General features: G+C 41.1%; 1 protein-coding gene across 1 annotated transcript; it reads left to right on the forward strand.

Annotated features, from left to right (window-relative positions):
- Window positions 1-3,046: 3,046 nt before the first annotated feature.
- Window positions 3,047-23,684, forward strand: PPA1 (inorganic pyrophosphatase 1). The gene is made up of 11 exons (XM_083364832.1): window positions 3,047-3,149; window positions 8,414-8,478; window positions 12,699-12,752; window positions 13,588-13,707; window positions 15,702-15,788; window positions 17,850-17,976; window positions 18,735-18,862; window positions 19,233-19,318; window positions 19,533-19,602; window positions 20,921-20,960; window positions 22,612-23,684. The coding sequence occupies exons 1-11, from the start codon at window positions 3,086-3,088 to the stop codon at window positions 22,635-22,637; spliced, it is 867 nt and encodes a 288-aa protein (XP_083220958.1). The 5' UTR covers window positions 3,047-3,085; the 3' UTR covers window positions 22,638-23,684.
- The last annotated feature ends 1,326 nt before the right edge of the window (window positions 23,685-25,010 follow it).

Here is a 25,010-nt window from a genome sequence, read left to right on the forward strand (position 1 = left end):
AGTGGCACCTCTGTACTCATAGTTAATTGATTCTGACAGGCATAATAAGTACCAAAAATGATGAGAACCAAATAAATATTTCACATAAGGAATAATACAGTGTGTCACAAGGCAGCCAACACCAACAAGTTCTGGCTTGTGTGTTGAGTATCAAACAAATGATGAGTATCAGGAAACAATTTTTTGCGTCAAAATACACTGAGTACCAAATTTGATGAGTTTCAAAGCAGTTGAGTACCAAGATACCACTGTATGCTCATAGCCGTTTCAGAAACATGCTTTAAGCAAACTATGAAGATCAAATACTTTACCATTGTTGATACTAAGGAAAGGATGTGAGGTGTGGGAGATGTTCCCATCTTCAAATCCCCACTTTTGGTTGCATAATATGGGACAGATGAATGCTTCTAATGTGTTTCAGTCTACCATAATATCTTTCTTCTTTCCTGCCTCTGTTTAAAGGAAAATCAAGTATAGTTGGAGGAGGAAGGTTGTGGTGAATATACATTGATAATGCAAATACCTCATCCAATGGATTCCACTGGCTGTGCTACTTCAATGAAAATAATAAACTTTGCATCATACGCATAAACAAGCACAAATCGTTTAGTTGTTGCTCAGAATCAGCACCGCAATGATTCCACTATTTTTTCTGAGATTACCTCAGGTGATTGAGGCAACAGGCTAGAAAGCAGGAGACTGTGAGTTCTAGTGCCACCCTAGGCACAAAGTCAGCTAGGTCACCTTGGGCCGTTCACTCTCTGTCAGCCTTAGGAAGAAGGCAACGGCAAGCCATCTCTGGAACCTTGCCAAGAAAATGGCAGGTATTAGTCCAGGCAGTGCCCAGGAGTCAACACTAATTGAAAGGTACCATGACAACAACAGTACTATGGGTGCTTCTAAATGATAGCTGAATATTATGCAATTGTCCGGCCTGGTTCATGAAATTATTCTCATTCTGGGAATGAAATGAGGCTCTGGTAAAGAAAGAAGATCTAAAGCAGTGGTGGCAAACCTATGGCACGGGTGCCAGAGGCAGCACTCAGAGCCCTCTCTGTGGGCACCCGCGCCATGCCTCGGAGATGGCAACTGTCCCTCTTCAACCAGCCGCCTGCTAACTTGCCGAGGTCCTACGTGGCTGGATGCATCCCAGCACGGCTGGTTTCCCTCCCCCCCATCCCGTCCTTCCTGGCCTCGCATGCTCTCCTTTTCCCAGGCACGACCCACTGCATCACCTCCTCAGTTGTCAGTTGGCCATCCAGCTCAGAAGCGGCTTCTTTGAACTGCTGGTGATGGGCTGTGGAGCCCCAGAGTGTGCCAGTCAAGGGGCCGGCAGGCTGTGGCTACTGACAGACACCATCGGTCCCCATGTGCTCGCTGGCTTCTGTGTGCAAGGGCTGATGGTGTCAGGCAGCAGCCGCCCCAGCCCTTGCCTTGCCCCATGGCAATGGCACCCCCGCCCTGCCTCGCCTCACCCCGCAGGACAAGCCTCCTGCCTACCGCCCCACCTGCCAAAGACCCCCTGGATCTTCTCCATCCCTGCCCACCCCCCACAGGTGTCCCTCCCCATGAGCAACATTGAGGTGACCACGCCCACCTTCACCACACCCACCCAATCTGCCATGAGCACCACAGCCACGCCCACCCAGTAGGCCACGCCCACCTGGCACCCAGCGATAAATACGTGGGTTGCAGTTTGGGCACTTGGTCTCTAAAAGGTTCGCCATCACTGATCTAAAGATTCAACTTGGGGACAGATGATCCTGCAGAAAATCTACCTGCATGGTTGCTAAGAATTGACACTGACTTGAAGATGCATAATCGAACAATTCATCTCAAAATAGGCTGGAAAACACTGAGGTCTGGCATAGCTGTTGGTAGACAACCCTGAATTAGATAAGTCAGTGATCTGACTAGGCCAGGGGTCTTCAAACTTGGCAACTTTAAGACTTGTGGACTTCAACTCCCAGAATTCCTGAGTCAGCATATTTATGACTCATGGACTTCAACTCCCAGAATTCCTGAGTCAGCTATGCTGAAGTCCGTGAGTCATAAAAGAGCCGAGGTTGCCTACCCCTGGACTATGTCCATGATGATTTACTAAGTCTACATTTTGTTGCGGGGAAGGAAAGATATAATAATAAGATTCACGAGTAAACTATCTCTTTGAAATATATCACAAAATACCCAGTCAATGCTGGATGGTAATTGCCCTGCCCCTCTTTGTCTGTGAGGGACGGGGTGGCTCAGTGGGTTAGGACGCTGAGTTTGTCGATCAGAAGGTCGGCAGTTTGACGGGTCGAATCCCGAGTGCTGCGTAACAGAGTGAGCGCCTGTTACTCGTCCCAGCTTCTGCCAACCTAGCAGTTCGAAAGCACGTAAAAAATGCAAGTAGAAAAATAGGGACCATTACAGTGGGAAGGTAACAGCGTTCCGTGCGCCTTTGGCGTCTAGTCATGCCGGCCACATGACTACGGAGACGTCCTCGGACAAGCGCTGGCTCTTCGGCTTTGAAAAAGAGATGAGCACGGGTCCCTAGAGTCGGAAACGACTAGCACGCATGTGCGGGGGAACCTTTACCTTATCTTCGTCCGTGTGTTGCAAGGGTCTTCAAACTTGGCCCTTTTACGACCTGTGGACTTCAACTCCCAGAATTCCTCAGCCAGGCACACTAGCTGAGGAATTCTGGGAGTTGAAGTCCACAAGTCATAAAAGGGCCAAGTTTGAAGACCTCTGGTGTGTGGAAATCGGACCAAAGGGTGATCTCAGCCTTCCATAAAAGGGAATTCGGAAGCGAACGGGGGGGGGAAGGATGAGGGAGTCTGTCTTTTCGTACTTCTACAGGCGAACGGGAGGCGGCGGGGGAAAGCAGCTGAGAAAAGAGAGCCTGCGCACTCGGGCACCGGCCTGGCGCCTGGATGATGAAACACGCCGGCGGCGTGCTAGCTCCGTGCCGCGAGGGGCGGGGCCGAAAAGGGAGAGGAGGAGGAGCCAATCGGACAAATTAGGGCCCGCCCTGGGCGGCTGCGCGGTGCATTTGCCTTGCTCTCGTGGCTCACTTCGAGAGCCGGTCCGCCCGAGCACCATGGCTGCTTACCGAGTGGAGGAGCGGGGTACCCTCAACAGCGACGATTACAGGCTCTTCTTCAGTGAGTCCTTGAGGGCGGGAGGGCCGTTCCCTGCCCCGGGCGGGGGCGGCTTTTGGGGTAGGGAACCAGCCAGCCTTGGGGACCCTTGCAGAGCCAGCCGTTCCTCCACACGATCAATGAATGCATGCTGGGCGAGATACAAGGCGGTGTTAGGGATCCGTCTGCGTGGCGCCTGCGGCTTATAAGGGCGTGAAGCGGGCTTCGAGCGAGAGAGAAAATCGTCAAGTTTCACTTTCCTCTGGGACGCCGTTGCAACCGGTTGCGAACCTGGGCGGGTCGGGGGTCGGGAAGAGCGCGTTTCCAAGAAGCTGAGTAAACCTGGATGTGCCTGCTGAAGATGCTTTGGGTCATCCCGAACTATAGTCGTCACCCTCGGAAGCGAGCCGGGTCGAGTTGTAGTTTAAGTAGGGAGTGTCCTTCCCAGGTAGGTAAAATGAGGACCCAGATTGTTGGGGGCAATTAAGCTGACTTGGTAATAATGCCGCTTGGGGTGTGTGTGTGTGTGTGTGAAAGCCCTAATAAGCAGGCATATACATAGGATGAAGGCTACTGCTAAGCTTGTAAGCCGCCCTGAGTCTTCGGAGAAGGGCGGGATATTTATTTATTTATTTTATTTTAATTCCATTTATATCCATTTATATCCTGCCCTTCTCCGAAGACTCAGGGCGGCTTACAAGCTTAGCAGTAGCCTTCATTCTATATGCCTGCTTGTTAGGGCTTTCACACACCCCCAAGCGGCATTATTACAAAGTCAGCTTAATTGCCCCCAACAATCTGGGTCCTCATTTTACCTACCTCGGAAGGATGGAAGGCTGAGTCAACCTTGAGCCTGGTGGGATGGAATTAAATGGAATTAAATTAAATGGAATTAAAATAAAAAAGGCGTTCATCTCTCTTGGGCGGGTTTTGGGGGGCTATCTGACGTTAAGTTATCTCGTCAATTCAGCTGCTTCCCTTCAGAAAGGGGAGGATGATAGCAAGCTTTTCCCTCCGAGGACCATTCTTGTCGTTTCACTTTTGTTAATGTTATCCAAAGCAGAGGTGGGACCGGGTGGAAAGTCGTCTTGCCTACTACGCCTGCCTGTCGTGCTGGTACGGTTTATTTAAAAAAAGAGAAGTCGATAACAGTGGATGAAAGAAAAAAAGGAACGATGTGTGTTCTCTAGGACCAGAACAGAACAGGGGAGAAAGTGAAGGGACGAGATTGGATTTAGGTCGTTGCTGGTATATGTGTTGCAATTGCAAATGCTACTTTCAGTTCTTTTAAGTTTCTTGAGGCTACCGTTTTTCCTTTCCTTTTCTTTTTTCTTTTAGCTTAAATGACTATTTGAAAATTGTCCCTTGGGATTCAGTTTTTTTCCCCAGGGACCTCTTACTATCCATGGAAAGAGATTGTATAAATTGTGTCAAAAAGTAGTCTCTTTTGAAACGAGCTCCACTCCCCACTTGTGGGTTTTTTATTTCCTCACCGCTAGAGAATTGGTTTGCCGTTTACTGTTCCGTATAGCCCCCAACCCTGATTATCTCTCAATCAAATCTGATCCTGGTTATTATTATTAATTTTTTTGAGATCAAAGTTTGGCTTAAAAGCAGCTACCTGCTGTGCTAGCTGTTCACGTAAATTGTTTTATGTTGGGCTTAAATTCCAAGATGGTATTACACAATATATTTGTACTGCAGTGCTTTCAATTTGCAAAAAGAATTGAAACAGGGTAGGCATCTGGCTATTTTGAAAAATTTACAGCAGTGACATTGAACTTGACCACTCAGCAATAGGAGATGGGAACTATAGAAATATTTTGCCCATAATCGCTGGAGGGAATTTTGGATATAGAAAAGGGGAAATCACTTCAGTGAAGTACTGGTCTAATGCTTGCATGAGATATCTGTTGTGAAATATTGATTTTGGATTGTGTAAACTGTACTTGTAATCTTGGGTTAAGTAAATTGGTTATGTTTGCAAATATTAAATTGGGTAGGGGTATGAAGAGCTCCAAAACAGGTCTCTCAGGTGAATGGTCAACAAATAGAAAATGGTCTAATACAGCAACTGTATTTTAGATTAGTTTATAAATTGGTGTTGTCCAAATAATAGAATGTTTATTGTTTGTTTGACAGCTAACAACTCCATCTTTCTGGTTATTTCAAACCAGAAACTTTAACCCTCCAGTGCAAAAAATATAAGTAATAGTGGCGAATATCTGTAGCTCGGGCATAGGATGAAGGTAAAGGTTCATTCTCCAAGCTAAAAAAAAATCCACAAGCTTGGAGAACAAACATTTACCCTCCAATAAATAAATAAATTCCATTGTAATGCTCTTTAGATTTGATCCCAAGAGCAAAGGCTTGGTCTTTGCACTTAGCCAAGATTAAGCAACAAGATTTAGCAAGATTTTAAATAGCCCATAAATGATCTGAGTGACACTTTTCTATAACTGACATCCCTACATCCTCAAGCGATTTTTAAAATCTTGCTAAACTGTGTTGCTCAATTATGGCTTTTCTCCTTGACTAGCACTGTACAGTATTATAGTGGAGTAATTCGTATGTCATCTGTAGGGCTAAGGGCAGATAGATTCCCCCTCCCTTTTGTTTGACTGGTATGATAAAATGAATCACCTGTGGTTTAGTTGGAAAGGGCATAATTTTGGGCCATAAAAAATGGAATAGAGATTTGGTGAATGGAATCTAAACTTGGGGAAGTTTAAGAAAAGCACCCTGGAAGAAGACACCAACCAAATACTGCTATATTACTGCCAAGAAGCTATGTGGGGGCATCTATGAAGTCACCAGAGACTGCTCAGCTTGAGAAAAAAGTATATGTTGGTCCACGTATCTGTAGTGTAATGGCTTGAGTATTTCTCAGTTTTTTAAGGCGTTCTTGAGTTTCCTTCCAGTCTGCAGGTGATTTTTATCCTCATCCATTTCCTCTTCCATTCTACAAAGAAGTTGAGTTTAAAGTCTGACTGTACTAGCTAATATGGGTAGTGAAGGTGGCTGTAAAATTAAACCAGCCTTCTCTATAATCCTTTAAGGCAATTTTCGTCTTGGCAGTGATCCACCCCAAGAATTTCCGTGTTCACCATACAGGAAATGTCTGTTGAGATTATCCAAAGGTTACCTGCAGCAATTGGTGTGGCATGATAGGTGACTCTGTAACAGGGCCCAGAATTGCTATTCTGAATGAACTTTGACTTTTGGCAAACAGCTAGAAATTTAGAAGCAAAATAAATCACACAGGAGTACCAGACTTCTTAAATGACTTATAAGTGTCCCCAGCATCACATGAAGTTGGCTTCTGACATGCAATGCCAACGGGGAACCCAGCAGGGAAGGTTGCAAGTCACAGTCATGTGATGTCTCATTTAATGACTGTGGTGCTTTGGTTAACAATTGCAGCAAAAAGGTGGTCAAATCAAGTCTGGTCATGTGATGCCCTCTTAATCTCCCTCTTCCTTACCTCGCACACATGGTAAAAATCTAATAGTAACCTGGGGGCATGTAATGGTTTATGAAGGTATGGTTTGAAAGCTGTATTATGTTCTCAGCACCAGGCAGGAATGTAGTCTTGTAAAAAATATATTTCTTGCATGAAGCCTAGGTCTGGTTCTTTATACTAAGGTAAGAAATTTCCAAAAGGTCTTGTGCTGAATTAAATCAATGTGACCCCCGTGGAAAGGAACTTGTAGCACGTTTTTTGGTTTCCACTTGTACTATGTGAGTAAAGATGTGGTATCTTTCATCATAGCTATTTTTAAAGTTGATAAAAATGGCAAGCAACATACATATTTTTCCTTTGTATGGAGTGACCACCATTGGATCAGAGGATATTCCGTCTCTTCACTTTTTGAAGTGTCTCAGGACTTCAGAGACGTACCTAGTGATACTATATAGCAGACATGTCAAATTCGTGACGTCGCGCAATGTATCGGGACTTTTGCCATTGCTGGCAATGGGGTGGGCGCGGCTTCTGCGTGATGCGTCCGACCCGCGGGCCGGCAGTTTGACACACCTGCTATATAGGAAGGGTGTGCAGCTTTTTTCAAAGTGTTTAGGTAGGTTTTAAAGGTAAAGGTGTGTGTGAGAGAGAGATCCCCAGAAGTGGATTGTTTCCATCCCTAATATTAAAATTATTTTTTTTAAAAAAACTGAAATTACATCATTGAAATGCTGTTGAATCTCAGCTGATCATGATGTTCTGTAGGACTTCTGCCAGGTTGCTAGCTATTTTATATAATTACTGCATTAAGATATAGTGCATGGGTTATATTTAGATTAATATATTTTTCTATCCAGACTTAGCATTTCGTGACTAATTTGAAACTCACATTTGTCTTTTGCTTCTACGTGTTCTCTACCAACTCAGCTATTGCTGTCAGTGTAAATACAACAGGGGCTTTCATGTTGATACAAACTCATGATTTAACTTCTGAAAACCTCATGTTGTAATTTGTGGTTAAATAGAACTATGAGTGTGTCAATAATTCTTTTGTCTTCTCCATAAAATCAGAAATTGGTTGAGTGGGCAGAACAGTGATTAGCTGAAAGGAGACACAAGTTTGTTTACTTTTTGCTGGTCTGTGTCTACACATAATTGGTACATATTTTTTTTTTTAGAATTTTGTAATTTATTCCTCTTCTTGGAGTAGAAGAACTGAATTACCCCAAAAAATAGTGGCAAAAGAGAAAGAGTTTTCCCAGGTTCTGTGTCATTTCAGGGTTGCATTAAATTCCACAGGGTCAGTTTATCGGTGTTGGTTAGGAGAATTTAAATCAACATTATCACTGGGAGTCATCTGAGCAGAACATCTGGAAGTCAAGTGTTAAGGACATTCTTAAGGATTGTTACAGACTTGATCACAGGTGCCATTTTCCTCTTTTTACATTGACTAATTTGAGATGAAGCAGATGGTAATTCTGTAAGATTTTTGTTTTGACTTAATTGAAATGCAAACTAACTGCAGAGACGGTCAAGCCTCTATAAATTTGTCTTCTTAGAGGCACTCATCATATTAATTCAAATCCATTGTGTTTGTAATGGAACGTTCCCATCCTCTCCTCTTTGGCCTTCTTTTTACAAATGTGCAGAATCCTCCAGATGAGATTTTACCAATCAGGAGCAGATTACCAAAGGGAGGGGGGGTGACCCTACTCCTACTGATAGAACAGAAGTGGTCTCTTGTCATAAATGTCCCATTAAGGTACTTTTATCTTAGTGTTGAATTTATTTAAGAAAAATCATAGGCATCTTCTTTCATTTCCAGAAAATGATAAAGGACAGTGCATCTCTCCTTTCCATGACATTCCAATATATGCAGACGCTGACAAGGTAATTTACATGGTTCCTTTTCTCCTTTCACCTGTTCCTCTGATCTACATGATTAAGTGCTAGATAGGTAATTAGTTCATCTTAAAGGAGAGAAAAGGGACGCGGTGGCTCAGTGGGTTAGGACGCTGAGCTTGTCGATCAGAAGGTCGGCAGTTTGGCGGGTCGAATCCCGAGTGCCACGTAGCAGAGTGAGCGCCTGTTACTCGTCCCAGCTTCTGCCAACCTAGCAGTTCGAAAGCACGTCAAAATGCAAATAGAAAAATAGGGACCACTACAGTGGGAAGGTAACAGCGTTCCGTGCGCCTTTGGTGTCTAGTCATGCCGGCCACATGACCACGGAGACGTCCTCGGACAAGCGCTGGCTCTTCGGCTTTGAAACGGAGATGAGCACCGGCCCCTAGAGTCGGAAACGACTAGCACACACGTGCGGGGGAACCTTTACCTTTACCTTTAAAGGAAAGAAATTCTATTGTATGTATTTTAATAACAAGGCAACCGTTACTTACAACAGTTCACTTAGTGACCTTTCAAAGTTACAACATCGCTGAAAAAAGTGACCTATGACCGTTTTTCACACGACCATTGCAGCATCCCCATGTCACATGATCAAAATTTGGATGCTGGACAATTGGTTTATATTTATGGTAGTTGCAGTGTCCTGGGGTCATGTGATCACTTTTTGTATTATTTTTTTTGACAAGCAAAGTCAATGGGAAAGCCAGATTCACTTAACAACTGTGACAAGAAAAGTCTTAAAATGGGACAAAGCTCACTTAACAAGTGTCTCACTTAGCAACAGAAATTTTGGAGTCAATTGTCATAAATCAAAGACTACCTGTAGTTTTATTGACCTTCATTGGTTAAGTAGGAGGAGTCTGAATTAAGGAATTCTGGTGTAGAGTAAAAGAAATTCTGAAGCAGAATTGCGGCAGGAAATCTTCATTTAACTTATTCTGCTGGTTATAAATAATTATTTTAGTCATAGACTGAAGTTTGCTTGTTTTACTGTAGAAACTGCTTCCAAGGGAGAAAAAATATATAATAATTCTATCTTCCCACACTCAATGAAATATAGACTAAAGGGAGTGTTTCCTTGCTTTTAGACCAATTTCTATTGCATAATACAGAGAAAATGAAAACTTCGTTGCTCATTTTTTTAAAGCTGATTTGATTTCCAAAATTAGTGTTGGGAATTTGGCTTTCACATTTTGAGAAATTGTTGGTATATAAGAGGCTTTTCCCTACTATTTATTTGGAGTTTTCTCATCCTAATAACCAGTTTATTTTATTTATGTGGATGTCTGGGTGGGTGTAGAAGGATTGAAAACACACATTCAAAATCCCACAACATGTAACTGTGGTACCCAGGGTAAATAATAACACTGATTAATTGAATATATGCCATCAAGTCGTCAACTCTTATAACTCCTTTTCCTGGAGGGAAAAAACATATCAGCCGCAGAGCTTGTCTAATCTTCCCATCTGAGAAGGCCAGTCAGATCCTCAAGGAAAGGCTAATAAGGTTGGAGCCATCTGTTCTTAAACTATGGATTCGCATTCATAGTTTAAGAACTTGTGTAAAATTAGCTGCTTCAGATGTAATAATATCTAAACCGCATCATATAGAACTCAATTTTCATCTTTTCTGTGTCTGGTTTGCCATATATTGTGCTTTTTTAACACAACTGAACTGGGAAATTATTGTACTTGCTTACGAAACAGAATAGTGTTTGAATATAATGTCTTTATCCATCAGACTAAGACAGGGGTTGGCAACCTTGGCTCTTTTATGACTCGTGGACTTCAACTCCCAGAATTCCTGAGCCAGCCATGCTGAGGGAAAAGGGAGAGGTTTCCAAGCTGAGCCATGCTGGCTCAGGAATTCTGGGAGTTGAAGTCCATGAGTCATAAAAGAGCCAAGGTTGCCTACCCCTGGACTAAGAATATTTAGTTTGGAATGGACTGGTCTCAAGCTTGTAGCTAGGAGAGCTTTGGTTGGGAGGAATCCCTTAATTTCTTTCATTATCTAACATGATTAAATGGTGTCCCTGGCTGGCTCAAAACACCGCCGTGCCAGACATCTAGATTAGCTACAGGCCTGATTTATACTTCCTTGGAATTTTACATAGCTTTTATTCTAGCTGGTCTAGGAACTCGGCAAATAAGCCTGAGACATTATGTTTTAGTGGTTCAGTGAAAGTGTCAAGTTAAATGTAATATTTGGGCTTCAGACAGAACAGAAATGTTCTTATGGACACATGGCCTCCAGGTTAGGCATCAATACAGTTGAGATATTTGTTTATACTTCAAAAAATGTAAATGCCTCAATTGTACTTCCTGCCGCATTCTTTTGTCAGCAGCCATTTTAATTTATAAAATAAATAGGGAAAAAGATGTGAGAAAAGAATGCAAGTGTTCGGAAGACTGAAAATCTGCACGCACTGACAGCGGCTTAAAGATGAGTTCTGAGGATAAAGAAGAATAGCCAGCTTTCAAGTTAGAATTGCAAGGTCATAACCCCAATACAGCTTATAATAGCTTTGTAGTAACATTTTGATTGCATGTCAGAGATAGATAATCTTTATTGTCATTTTTTTCCCTCTGGGCACAATGGCACACATCAAAAATGAAATTTAGTTGCCCGCTCTCAAAAGTGAAACATATACACGACACACACCTAAAACACACTATAAACCACGTATGTATAGACCCACACCCCTACATATACATAACAGTAAAATATTAAATACTGTCCATCTTGAATATATAACGGAAGGAGGAAGCTTGAGAGTTCACAAGGTTAATGCTGTATGGAATGAAGCTATGGTTGAATCTGGATGTTCTGCTGCCGATACCATGAAGCCCCCTCCTTCCAGAAGGTAACAAGGAAAATCGGTTGCAAAGAGGATGTGTCGTGTCCTAGACAATCTTTCGGACCCTGCTCAAGCAACGCTTATGTGCCATGTCCTGGATGGAAGGGAGGGAACTGCCAATGATCTTTTCGGCCATCCTCACCACTCTCTGCACCGCCTTCCTGTCTGAAGCAGGGATGCTTCCAAACCAGACTGTGATTCTGTATGACAGGATGCTCTCGATCGTCCCCCTGTAGAAAGTGGTCAGAACAGGGGAAGGAAGATGAGCTTTTCTCACTGTTGAGCGACCAAGCCAGCCTACCCGTTAGCTGCACACCCAGGAATTTAGTTAGGTGAAATGCTGAAATAGGAAGCAGAATTCAAAATTCTACCTAGAACAAAAGCATACATTATATACATTATAATCTCTAGCACTTTCCAATATTCGTGTTGTCTTTATAAACTTAATAGAATTGTAATTCACTCTGGTATTGGAGACATTTTAAATTTATTCCTACCTGGATTGTTTCCATCATTATATTCCAAATACATATTGCTTCAGTTTGAACCATGTAAAAAAATGATCTGAAATTTTATCTAACAAATGTTCGGTACCTTTTGTTTCTTCTGAAATTTTGCTAAAATTACTTATCTTTCCTGACTTGCAGAATTTGATGATGATTCTTCTCAATGGTTTCTTGAAGCATTTCTGTCAAATAGTTGCTTAACAGCATAAGTGGACAGACATAGACAGTTAAAAGGTCTTTTAAATAACTTAATCTTTGAAGGAGAAAAATTAGCCTAAGCTGTAATCTAATCTGCCCTCTTGTCCTGAAGCTTATGGAAAACCAGGATTAGGCTTCAGGACTGCTTAATCCTTTTAATGAGCAGTGAATGATCCAGGAATAAACTGTTAAGTAGGAACTGGGTCCAGATGTGCATAGCCACCAAATGGGAAGATTTGGGGGCTGTCCCCAGTGCTGTGGTGTCAAAGTTTTGTGTCTGAATATACAGAGAGCCATCTCCCTCAATTAATAAAGCAAAACCCAAGAGAAAATTTCTCCTACAGCTTCTTTTTCTTAAAAGTCAAGGGTTTCTTCTCATGCTAGGTAAGGAAAAATGAACATCTCCTCCCAATTGAAAGTTATAATAGGGCCAGTTTACATTTGGGCAAAAGTTTACTCTGGATAAAATTTGTGGGCAGGAAGGAAAAAAACATGCATAGTTATAAAATTCATGGGAATGGAAACGTTTCAGGGAGTTCCATGGGATGATAGTTGCTGGGTGACAATTCAGGAAGGATGACTGATTGCACATTTCTCTGTGTTATATTTTCTATGTACTTTGCTGAATTTATGTTCTTTTCAGCATGTCTTCAACATGGTTGTGGAAATACCTCGATGGACCAATGCAAAGATGGAGGTAATACAACTAGAGCACAATAATTGATGGCTTCATTAATTACTTCATCAAAAACTAGTTTATAGGTAGTCCTCAACTTATAATAGTTCGTTTAGTGACCATTCAAAGTTACAGTGGCATTGAAAAAAGTACTTACGACCACATTTCAGACTTATGACCATTGTATCGTCGCCATGGTCACATGATCAAAATTGAGATGCTTGGCAACTGACTCATATTTATGACGGTTGCAGTGTCCCGGGGTCATGTGATCCCCTTTTACAATCTTCTGACAAGCAATGTCAATGGGGAAGCCAGATTCATTTAACAACCACTTTACTAACTTAACAGCGGCAGTGTTTCACTGTGGTAAGAAATGTCGTGAAATGGGGCAAAACTCACTTAACAACTATCTTGCTTAGCAACAGAAATTTTGGGCTCAGTTGGTCGAAGTCGAGGACTAAGTATATTAAATTTCAATTTCCCTGCTATTAATAATATATAATCTAGTACAGGGGTCTTCAAACTTGGCCATTTTATGACGTGGATTTCAACTCAGCATGCTGGCTGAGGAATTCTGGGAGTTGAAGTCCACAAGTCACAAAAGGGCCAAGTTTGGACTAGCAAGTTTTTTAAAGCCAAAGTCCTATGTGTACATACATGGAACTTTTTCCATTGAGACACACACACACTGTTTTTGTGTGTATTTATGGTTCCTATCATTCTGGCTATTTATCTTGCTAGAAATATTAAGAAATATTCAAAATATTAAGTAAAACATCTGCAAAGAAAGTTACATTTTTTCTTAAAGGATTTTTAAAAATTTGAGTACTAAACTAAGTAAATTCTGTTTTAGATTGCAACTAAGGATCCTCTAAATCCAATTAAACAAGATGTGAAGAAAGGAAAGCTACGCTACGTTGCTAATGTATTTCCCCACAAGGGATATATCTGGAACTATGGCGCTATTCCACAGGTACTCTAATATTATACTCTATCTTTTTTATGAATTTCAATAACAAACAACACTAATGAAGGGGAACTTTATGCCACTGCATAGACAACTGTGGGCAAACTCTCTGGAGGAAGAAGTAAACATCTTAGGCTGTAAACAAGCAAGCTGCCTGTGTTAGAACAGAAAGAACAGCTTTATTAAAGCATAAGAAGCCTTAAAACTACAGAGAGCTCTCATAAAGCCAGCATAGATTGAATGAATAGATAGTAATAATAGGAATGCTCCACAAATCAATTTTAATTTAATATTTATTCAATCAATGCTGTCTTTTAAATTTGTCCATGGAAACTGTATCAAATTCTTAACATTTATTCCTATAGCATGGTTGTTGTATTTTAATAATAAATAAATCCATTAAATGAATTGGATTAAAGTGTATTTAATGTGCTTTAATCCAATTCATTTAATGGATTTATTATTATTAAAATTTTAATAATAATAAACCCATTTCACAGACTGGTAGAGAGAAATGGGTGTCCATCGGAGCAGAACGTCAGGATTTTACACATGCATATTTTAGGTATTTTAAGCACAATCTTATGGGGGCACAGAGTAATACTGTGGATAGATTTTGTTTCCATTGTATCCAAACCTGAGCTACATTAAAATGGAGTGCTTTTATTATTGTTTTTTTCTGTCAATTTCCTTCTGACTGATCTTCCTGTTCTTCTGTTACTTATGGGAAAAAGATAATGACCCTTCCCTTTTCCTTTGGACTTGTTGGCTTTGTGATGTTTTATTGTTAACCTCTTTCTTAGGTTTCAAAGCTGTCTTGATAATAAGTTCACTTTTCAATAGAAAGCGGCCCATAACTTGCTTTGTATTATCTCATTAAGGATTTATTCTGATATCCCTTTTATTCCCCAAGCTGGTATCCCTGATGCTCTGGATGGACTAGCATGTGTTCTTATATGAAATACAAAGCGTTCCAGAGCTCTGTCTGCTAGATTTTCACAACACTGTTTCTCAGCTGGAAGGGAGTTAGGTCAATTTCTATTAAAGCAGTCCTGAACTATAATTTCCTGTTAGCAAGCGTTGCCCCTGCAATCACCTTGGATGCGAGACAACCTCTTTACGTTGAAGTAGCTCAGATTTCATGCGAAGTCCTTTGGATTCTGTATTGAATCCAATTAAACAAGATGCGAAGAAAGGAAAGCTACATTACGTTGCTAATGTATTTCCCCATAAGGGATATATCTGGAACTACGGCGCTCAGATTGTGTAGTGCATTGGATTCTGTATTGAATTGTTTTGCATTTTGTATGTTCATAAACAATGCTTGCACTGTCCTAGCGAGAAAATGCATCCTTTTGTACATTCCTAAAAGCATGAGTTTCTCAAAATATTGACAAGTAGTCCTTGTCTTACGACCATAATTGAGCCTGACAATAAAAGTCGTAAGTCATGATGGTCATAAAACGGGTTACCACATGACTGGACCCATTTTTACTTCCTGTTTTATGAAGCAAATGCGGTGGTCATAAATCGAACTTGTTCACTATGCACCTGTTTTTGTCGGAAACCGATGCAAATACCAGTTTCTGGCAAAACGGTCATAGATCGCAGTCATACGATCACAAGGCACTGCAAATGGTCGTAAATGCAGGCCACTTGCTGAGTGCTCAAAATGTGGTGGTGTGACTGTGGAGGGGTGGCATCAGAACTTTGAATCAGGGTCTTAAGTCCCTTGTGTGATGGGGGGGAATACATTATGTCTTTGAAAGATTACAAATTCCTTGTTTTCTTGTTCTTCTAGCCAAAGACATCACAACTATTGGCTACACAATTCTGTTTATCAGTGGAGAAAGAACAGTTTTCAGTTCCTTTATAGAATATCTAAAGTGCAAAAATATTTTAACATTGTACAGTTTTCAATTTTAATTGATCAGCCCTGTGCTGAGATGAAAGGAAGGTTGCGTAGCAAGTAGTTAAAGGAAACGGTATTTATTTTGTAGACGTGGGAAGATCCAATGCATAAAGATGAAAATACCAACTGTTGCGGAGACAATGATCCAATCGACGTTTGTGAAATTGGAGACAAGGTAACAAAATACTTTTCAGGTGGAAATTTGGAGTTTGCTAACCATCTTTGAAATATTGCCAATATGTTACTGTGAAGATATTTGCAATCGGGCTGTTTCTCTAGCTGTCACTATAAATATATGGAAAAGTGACTGATCTTTATGTGTAGAATTCCTGATTAACAACCACTTGTTCAGCAACCATTCAAAGTTATGTTGGCACTGAACAAGTGATGGTTACAACTGATCCTTGACGTTCCAGCTGTCCGAGCATCTCTGTGGTCACGCGATCACGATCTGGGCTCTCGGCAACCGGCTCAGACTTACAATGACTGCAGCACCCCGTGATTACATGATCATAACTTACGACCTTCCTTGCCAGTTTCCCACAAGCAAAGTCAGTGGGAAAGGCAGCGGGGGAAAGCTGCAAGTTGCTCAGGTAAATCTCATCCATCCACACATTTCCCACAGCCTTGAGCCTCTCCAGCCACTCATACACTCTCCCCACCCACCGGTAGCCAGCACCCCAAGCCCGTATCCCCTTGCTTTCTTCCACCTAGCAGTAGCCATTTGCCTGCCAGCTAGTCTGCCTATGAACCACCTGGAACTTCCAACTTCCTGCCAGCTTCCCCACTGATTTTGATTGTTGGAAGCCAGCAAAAAGTTGCAGGCGTGCTCCCTTAACAGCTCACAATCCTTGGATCCTCACTTATTGAGGGCAACAGGGGATGCTAAGCTTTGTGGTCAAAAAGGGACATGGTGGCTCAGTGGGTTAGGACGCTGAGCTTGTCGATCAGAAGGTTGGCAGTTTGGCGGGTCGAATCCCGAGTGCCGCGTAACAGAGTGAGCGCCTGTTACTCGTCCCAGTTTCTGCCAACCTAGCAGTTCGAGAGCACGTAAAAATGCAAGTAGAAAAATAGGGACCACTACGGTGGGAAGGTAACAGCGTTCCGTGCGCCTTTGGCGTCTAGTCATGCCGGCCACATGACCACGGAGATGTCTTCAGACAAGCACTGGTTCTTCGACTTTGAAACAGAGATGAGCACCGGCCCCTAGAGTTGGAAATGACTAGCACGCATGTGCGGGGGAACCTTTACCTTTAGCTTTTAAGCTTTGCGGTCACATAACATTGTGCTTTACGACTACATTGCTTAACAATGAAAATTCCAATCCTGATTGCCAGCATAACTTGAGGAGTCCCTGTACAGAAAATGTTTAAAGAACTGTAAAGTTTATGATGAGGAGCATATTAGCTCAAGGCAATTTTTATCATTTCATAAATTCTGCTGGGGGAGAGGGATTATATTTCAAAATGGCAAGAATACTCTTTGAAACAGTAAGGGCTTATCCATCCTGTGGGCCATTAGTTCAGTGATTCTTAAACTGCTTGACCCAATTTGTACCCCTTTTCTCGAATAATGTCATTACTTTCCCACAAAACAAAAGGAGAACACCAAATTATTGATAAATCCCGAGATTGTGTCATTTTAATGCAGTGTCTTGGCAGCTGCAATCCCAAACTGGATTTTTGGCTCACAAACAAGCAGTTACAAATTGCTCCATTGCCCAAATTATTGCATTTTAAGAAGTTAACAGAGAGCCTACCAGATGGGGAAAGTACTAATCTTTCAATACAGCATTATATATTTTGGTGCAGCTACAGCATTAGAGCTAAAATGTCATGGAATGCAAACATATGCCCATTTCTATGCATAGCCTAAATATTTAAATACTACGTGGAAAGCAAATCTGGTAGATGCCCAGTGCTTATACAGTATCGTATCGGTTTGAAGATACTACCGTGAAGGCATTTCTTGGAAGAACGTAGTATGCAATGAAAATTAGAAATCCTAGTTGAAAATAATCAAGTAAGACCTTTCCTCTTCACCTGAGAAAAGCTTGTCTACGGAAATTGTTGTCCAAAATCAGCCTCTGAATAGGCTGCTGAACACTGGAATTTTTTCCACGAAGTTCAGGTTGCCGAGCAGTTAAGCAGAAGAGGAAATATTGTTACTTCACCTGTTCTGGCTTAGTAGGACCAGTTGTGTGATTCATACCTAATAAGTAAATTTATTCAAACAGGTGTGCAAAAGAGGCGAAATAATTCAAGTGAAAGTTTTGGGCACGCTGGCATTGATTGATGAGGGTGAAACCGATTGGAAGATCATTGCGATCAACGTTAATGACCCTGAAGCTGCTAATATGAATAGTAAGTAGCTTTGAAGTGAGAATGCAGACACATTTATGCCTTATCTTTTCCAGCTTTGAAATTCCACATGTGGAAAGTGGGTAACTGGTACAAAGTAAGGCTGGTGTTCTACTCTTTATGCCATTCCATTGTGAAAGAGTACAGGTAGTCCTTGACTTAACAACAGTTCACTTAGTGACCATTCAAAGTTACAGCGGCGCTGAAAAATGTGATTTACATTTGGATGCTTGACAACTGACTCACATTTATGACGGTTACAGTGTCCCGGGCTCATGGGATCCCCTTTTGCAACCGTCTAACAAGCCAAGTCAATGGGGAAACCAGATTCACTTAACAACCATGTTACTAATTTAACAACTGCCGTGATTCACTTAACAAGCGTGGCAAGAAAAGTCGTAAAATGGGGCAAAACTCATTTGACAAATTTCTCACATCAATTTTGGGCTCAACTGTGCCTGTACATTGAGGACTACCTGTACCTGCATATAAATAGCTATCATGCAAAGTTGAACTTCATTTCTGAGTACTATATTGATCTGATTTCCCTTTGGCTTCCTACTCTTACATTTGAAATAATCCCTAATTAATGCCATCGATGTACAGTAGAATTCTTGATGGAATATAGGCTGATTTTTACGGGAATGGTCACATTTCTTCCGCGAGACGTTTCCCCAGGGAAATCTAAGAGTAAAATATATTGGGACACTCAAAACAAAACGTAGCAGATTCTGAATATATATGCCTTTTAAAAATTTAAGATATTGGTGATGTCAGAAGAATTAAACCTGGATACCTGGAAGCAACTGTAGACTGGTTTAGACGATACAAAGTACCTGATGGGAAGCCAGAAAACCAGTTTGCGTTCAATGGAGAATTTAAAGATAGGGTATGTATATATTTTGTCTACTACTGGCCACTGTTGGAAACGGCTTACGCTTTTCTTGCAAACAATGCCAGAAGTGTACCAAAGTATGTCTGCGGCTTTTTTTGTTCAGAACTGCATTCAGAAATTGTTCTTAACTACAGAAGATGTGATGACTACACAAGGAAAACAAAAAGACTTCTTTTTCTTTTCAAATTAACTAGCCAGCGATGCTTCACTACACTGTTAAATGTAGTATGGTGCAGTGTAACGATACGATAAATAAAATCTATGATTGTGCATGTATGTAGTTATGTATGTTGTGGTAATCACGGCATATTATATATCAGGCTGCTGAGAAGAGACTGAATTTGTTTCCCATTTTAAATCCTAGGACTTTGCAATTGATACCATCAAAAGCACTCATAACTACTGGAGGGCTCTGATAATTAAAAAAACAAATGGAGGAGAGATTGCTTGGTAAGTTGTTTTACTGTTTCTTTCAGGAGCGCCTTGCAAAGATGAATCAAATGAGTCTTAACCTGTTTGTAAAATTAATGCTTTAATATTTTTTATGGAATTTATATCCTACTTTATCCCTAAATATGTCTCATTCTAAAGGTATATTTCAAGATATTCATATTACTTAAATGCATTGGAGAAAAACCTGTCTATTTTTTCCTGTCTTTTCCAGCACAAATACAACTTTGACGGATAGTCCTTTCCGTTGTAGTCAAAATGCCGCAGCAGCCACTGTGTCAGCGGTAAGCAGTTCTGATCAACATTTGTTCCCTTCACATCTTGGGACATTTACTGGGAAAAGCTGTGTGCATTCTGGGCAAACTCAGAAAGGAAAATTCCCAGATCAGATTCAAGGTCTAGTTACAACAACATTCTGCTCCCAGAGACTTCAGGATGGCTGGAGAACGCCCACAAGCCAGGCCTGAAGTCAGTAGTGCTCCTCCCACTTCTCACAGTAGCAATCACAAGGCCATTTCTGATGCTGAAGATCAGCTATTCTTTTAGTGATTAATCAACATCGATAGCCTGATTTTCTACCCCTATGCTATCGGTTGCGAAATTTAGCCCCGAGAATCGAATGTGTATCTTGCTAACTCCACTTTACAGATTGTTCTTAATTACCACAATTGGAACTAGTGTCTCCATTGCCATGCGAAAGATCACGTAATTGTGATGGATACATGACATCAGTTCCCATTTGGTCATTAAGCAAGTCAACTCACTGTCCTTAAGTGAGACGTCACATGACCGCAACTTGCAATTTTACTGCCAGCTTCTCCTTTGACTGCTTGTCAGACTATAAAGCATGCATAAACAGTGATCACTTGGCCATGGACTTTGTGCCACTTGTAAATATTTACCAGTGGCAAAGTGCCAGAATTGTCACTATCACAGTTATAAGTGCAAGGACCAGTCATAGAGTTATTTTTCAGTGTAGTCATAATTTAAGATGTTTGCCAAACAGGGCATTTATTAAAGCGAGGACTGACACAACAGGAGAAAGCATGCTTTATCTTTGCTGTGAGTTTTAATTTTTCCCAAAACTCCTTTTAAGTAAATTTAAATTATTATTTTATTTATTCATTCAGTTTCTATACCTGTCCAGCTCAATCAAGTGACTCTAGGGTGGTTTACAATTTAGTTGTTTTTCTGATATTTTCTACAGGCTGACTATGCTAAGATTTTCTTCTGTTCATCTTGTACATCTGTTTCAAAAAAAAATGTAAGAACTGTGTTAGAAAAAATGCAAAATAATGTCTAATTGATTTCACTTAGAATTGGTTTGCAACAATCCCAAGATTCCTTTTTCTCCCTAACATTGGAAACACAGGCAGAAGAAAAATCACAGCCTAATAAACAAGACCCAGTTTTTCAGACATAAAAGTTAAGTTTTAGAGACACTTTCATTCTCCACAGCCAGCCTCTTCCAGCTAGCATAGTCAATAAAGATGATTCCAAAACTATCAAAATGTGATATTTAAAATATTTATTATAAAAGAATTGCTACGATTTATAGGCAGTTCTGAATTAAGTAATAATTCTGAATAAAATATGTTTCAGCTACCTCCTTGTGGGACCTGTAATCCATTACCAGCTGAAGGTAAATTATCTTAATTTGGAATGAAATATGAATAAATGTATTTTTGTGTTGGGGAATGACAAGCTTGACCATTTTATCATATTAACCTAAATATGCAGAGTAAATGTGTACCTTATAATTTGCTGTGTTTTGCAAGACAGATTTAAGGCCAGAAACAGCCAGACATTTGATTGGGATATTAAACCTGGCTAAATGTAAGGCAGAGTAAGACATTTATCCATTAGTTCTATAGCTATGCCAAACAGTAGGTAGAACACAATTTAGGTTGCAGTAATGGTATTGATGTCTAGTAAGACATCTTGTTTTCTGTTAAGAAAGTATTATTATGGTATTTTAAAGCTAATAAAACATTTAAGAGCATAAGTTTATAAGATTTAGAATCTGATTTATCCTATATGTAACTTGGATTGTACTGCAGCAATTTAGCATGATTGCTGTTCTGGAAACTTTACATTTAAAGCTGAATATAGATTCTGTTACTTTATAGTGCTATAATATTAAGCATTTAGAACAGGGCTTTTCAACCAGTGGTACAGGTACCACCTGTGGTACATTGGCACCTGGCAGGTGGTACGTGACCATCCTAGAAAAGTGGTACCAGGGGAGGGGAATGAGCTGAACCAGTGGCAGCACCACACAAGCCTGAGCGAGAGACGGCTGGAGCTGCAGGGCTGTCAGGGCTCAGTGGAAGCGCCAGGCTCAGCGCCAGGCTTCAGCTGGAACTCAGTGCCCAGAAGAAGCACCGATCAGCTGGAATGTTGCAGTATCTCCAGGGACTTGTTATTTACATTCAGATGCTTGGCAACTGATTCATATTTGTGACGGTCACAGTGTCCCAGGGTCATGTGAAGTGACCAAAACCTACTGCAACCACCTAGCAGATGGGGGGGGAATAAAAACCAAACACCCCCCTACCCCACCCCTGCTGCCAACCCTCAACAGAAATGCTCAACAATGAAAACCTCGGACAGGAGGAAGAGCGCTGCCGGGCGGGCAGGCAGATGTCTTGCTCGGCTGTGGCTTGGGGGGCAATTTTTCAGTGCCATTGTAACTTCGAACAGTCACTAAGCGAACTGTTGTAAGTCGAGGACTACCTGTACTTCATCACTTTTTTCCTTTTTGGGGGGGGGGGATCAAGTTTTTGACACCTTGCTAGGCAACTGGTGGTACTCGGATGTTGCCATATCCTAAAAGTGGTACAATGGGTTGATTTAGAAAACTGATTTAGAAAACTGTAGTTATCAAACCTCCCGCCTCTAAATCCCCATAAACCTCACAGAAGCTCAGCCAGTATATTTACCATCTCTGTTTGTGATCACTTCTCTCAAAGAAGCTTCCCCATCATGTTCTCAATATGCATGGAAAGAGTTTCCCCATACGTTGTCAAAGGAATGGACTTTCTGATATGCAGATTGTCAGATGTCCAGATCATGTGCTGGCAAAGGCTGTTCAGCCAGAAGTCATGCCCACTTCAATAAACCAAGTGTATTCAATAAAAGTATTTTTGCTCAGGTATTCCCTGCTTCTTCATTTTTCAGAGAAATTGCCTCTGAATAATTTACTTCTGTGAAGCCTGTTACAATAGCTTGAAACAGATTATGCTGACATATTTTTTTAAATTCTTTCCCTTATTTCTTTTCTCTCCAACCAGTGGACCGGTGGTTCTTTTGCCAGTGAAATTCGACCAAATGACAAAAGTTACAGAAGCAGCTGCCTACTCATCAAGATATTTGTGCAGGACATTTGTGAAGAATTAGCTGAGAATCCAAAACAGTATGTTTATAAATAAGTAAATTATGACTCATAGTCCACTGTATACATTCAAAAAAAATGAGATTAGATGATGTAAAATACCAGCTAAAGTCTTCAAATATACATCATGAAACTCACTCATACATTATTTTGCTGCTTGCTAGGTTTATCGCAGTGTTTTCCAGTATAAAAATTTTAAGTTATTTTTTTCTCCTATCAGACAGGTTTAACAGATGGAGGGGGGAAACCCCCCCCCCCACACACTGATTCCTTGAAGTGCGTATGCCATTTTAAAACTTAAGGTTCCTTACAAAATCAACACCATGGAACTGAGATTATGACTGCTTCCATTCATGGATGCCGTTAGTAGATAAATAACAAATTAACAGTATGCTTAAATGGCAAACCATTATAAAATGACATAGGTACCAGTTATTATATAAAACAGTGAACAAGCTAAAATAATAGCCCGAGATTGCCCATTTGCTCTCAGAGCAGTGTTTCTTTATTGAGGGGTCCTTGGTGCAAACGTTATTTTGTCGCAGACGTTTCATTACCCAAACTAGATAACATCATTAGTGTATTTGTGTTTCTTTAGTCTCAAGTGTTGTGTTGGCTTTTTCTAATGATGTCTGTGAATGGGCTGAGACCAATGCAGGGATGAGCAACTGTTGCCTCCAAGATCCCTTTACGTGGCTCTAGGGCCCATCGCATCCCCCAGCACAAATGTTGAAAACTGAAAAGAGTTTAAGTGGAAAAAAATTTAAAAAATAAAATAAAATGTAGCCCCTAAAATGGGCATCTAAGAGGTACCGGGCTCTGATTCCTTAAACCCAAAACATCTGCTTGCATGAGCATACTCTTCCCTATAGCTTGCATAGGCATACTTTTCCCTACAGCAGACATGTCAAACACAAGGCCCGGGGGCCGGATCCGGCCCGCGAAGTGGTTTCATGTGGCCCACGAAGCCATCCTGGAAACAGTGAGGGAACGGCCCCCACTGCCTTGGCTCTGGCCCAGAGACCCTCCTTCTGCCAGAGACCCTCAGATCTGTCCCACTCCTACCCAGGCCCCCATAGGCACCCTTGATGCGAACGATGTAGAGCTGGCCACGCCCACCCAGTAGGCCATATGCACTCTAGCCACGCCCACCCAGTAGGCCACGCCCACCCTGGCCACACCCACCCAGCCCCCTGAGGGTAACTGCAATGCTGATGCGGCCCTCAATGAAATTGAGTTTGACACCCCTGCCCTACAGCCTCCCACATCCTTGGGAATTCTTGACTTTTTCTCCCTTATTCAAAGCTTATCAGAGCAGGAAAAAAAATCATCACTTCTGCAGGGTTTACTCAGCAGCTGTTCTGCTAACTAGGAATACACATCTATGGATATGTGTATCGCAGGGCAGTGTTTCAGTTTAATCCCTAAAATAATTCAATCAAGTGAACTTAATCCACATCTATTTTCTTTTAATTCTCCCAACCTTTTGTAATTGGGGCAGTAATCTTACCTGATTAAATTCTGACTCAGGCTTCAGAATTTGATTTTCCCTAGCTTTGATGGTCTCTAAATGTTACCTAGGCTGACAGGTGTCGCACTGATGAAATATTACCTATGAAAACTACTCTAGTTCTGCTGCCTATTTGTGATAGCCCCTGAATTTTAAGATTCTACATCTTACATCATAGGAGGCATCTTCAAACTCATGCTGAGTTTGCCTAAAAATAATAAAATGAATTTGTGCAACTCCTGCATGATTTCATTGGGATCAAGGTTTATTTATTGAAACCATGGGTGAGAGAGAAAGATGATGCTACTAAATTTCATAATTTTAATTATCAAATAAAATTCAGAGGATCTTAAAGGCTATATAAAATGCTATTTCTTTAGAAATTAAAGATGGCAATAAAAATTAAAACCATATTTTAATGGATGAGATGAGCTGGATTTCTTAAGTACAATTTTTTAACTTCTGTATTTTATTTTGAAGATAGCCATTCTCATTCACTAAAGGAAGTGGGGAAAGAGATGGCTTATAAATGGCTCCTGAAATGCAGCTTTCTCAGTATGTACAAAGATTTGAATTGTGCAGGCCATGATATTTCCTCTGACACTCCATGGAAGCGGAAGTTTAAAGACTTTAAAGAAGCAGGGTAGGAAAAGCATTGACGCCTTTGAACTTTATTATATTTTTAGTATTCCGAGAATACTGTGGACAATGAAGAAAACAAACAGATGGATCACCTAACAAATCAACCCAGTTTGTGCATGAGGGCGGATTACTGAACACCCAAAATG

Source organism: Vipera ursinii (assembly GCF_947247035.1).
Source record: "Vipera ursinii genome assembly, chromosome: 5".
NCBI classification, from domain to species: Eukaryota; Metazoa; Chordata; class Lepidosauria; order Squamata; family Viperidae; genus Vipera; species Vipera ursinii.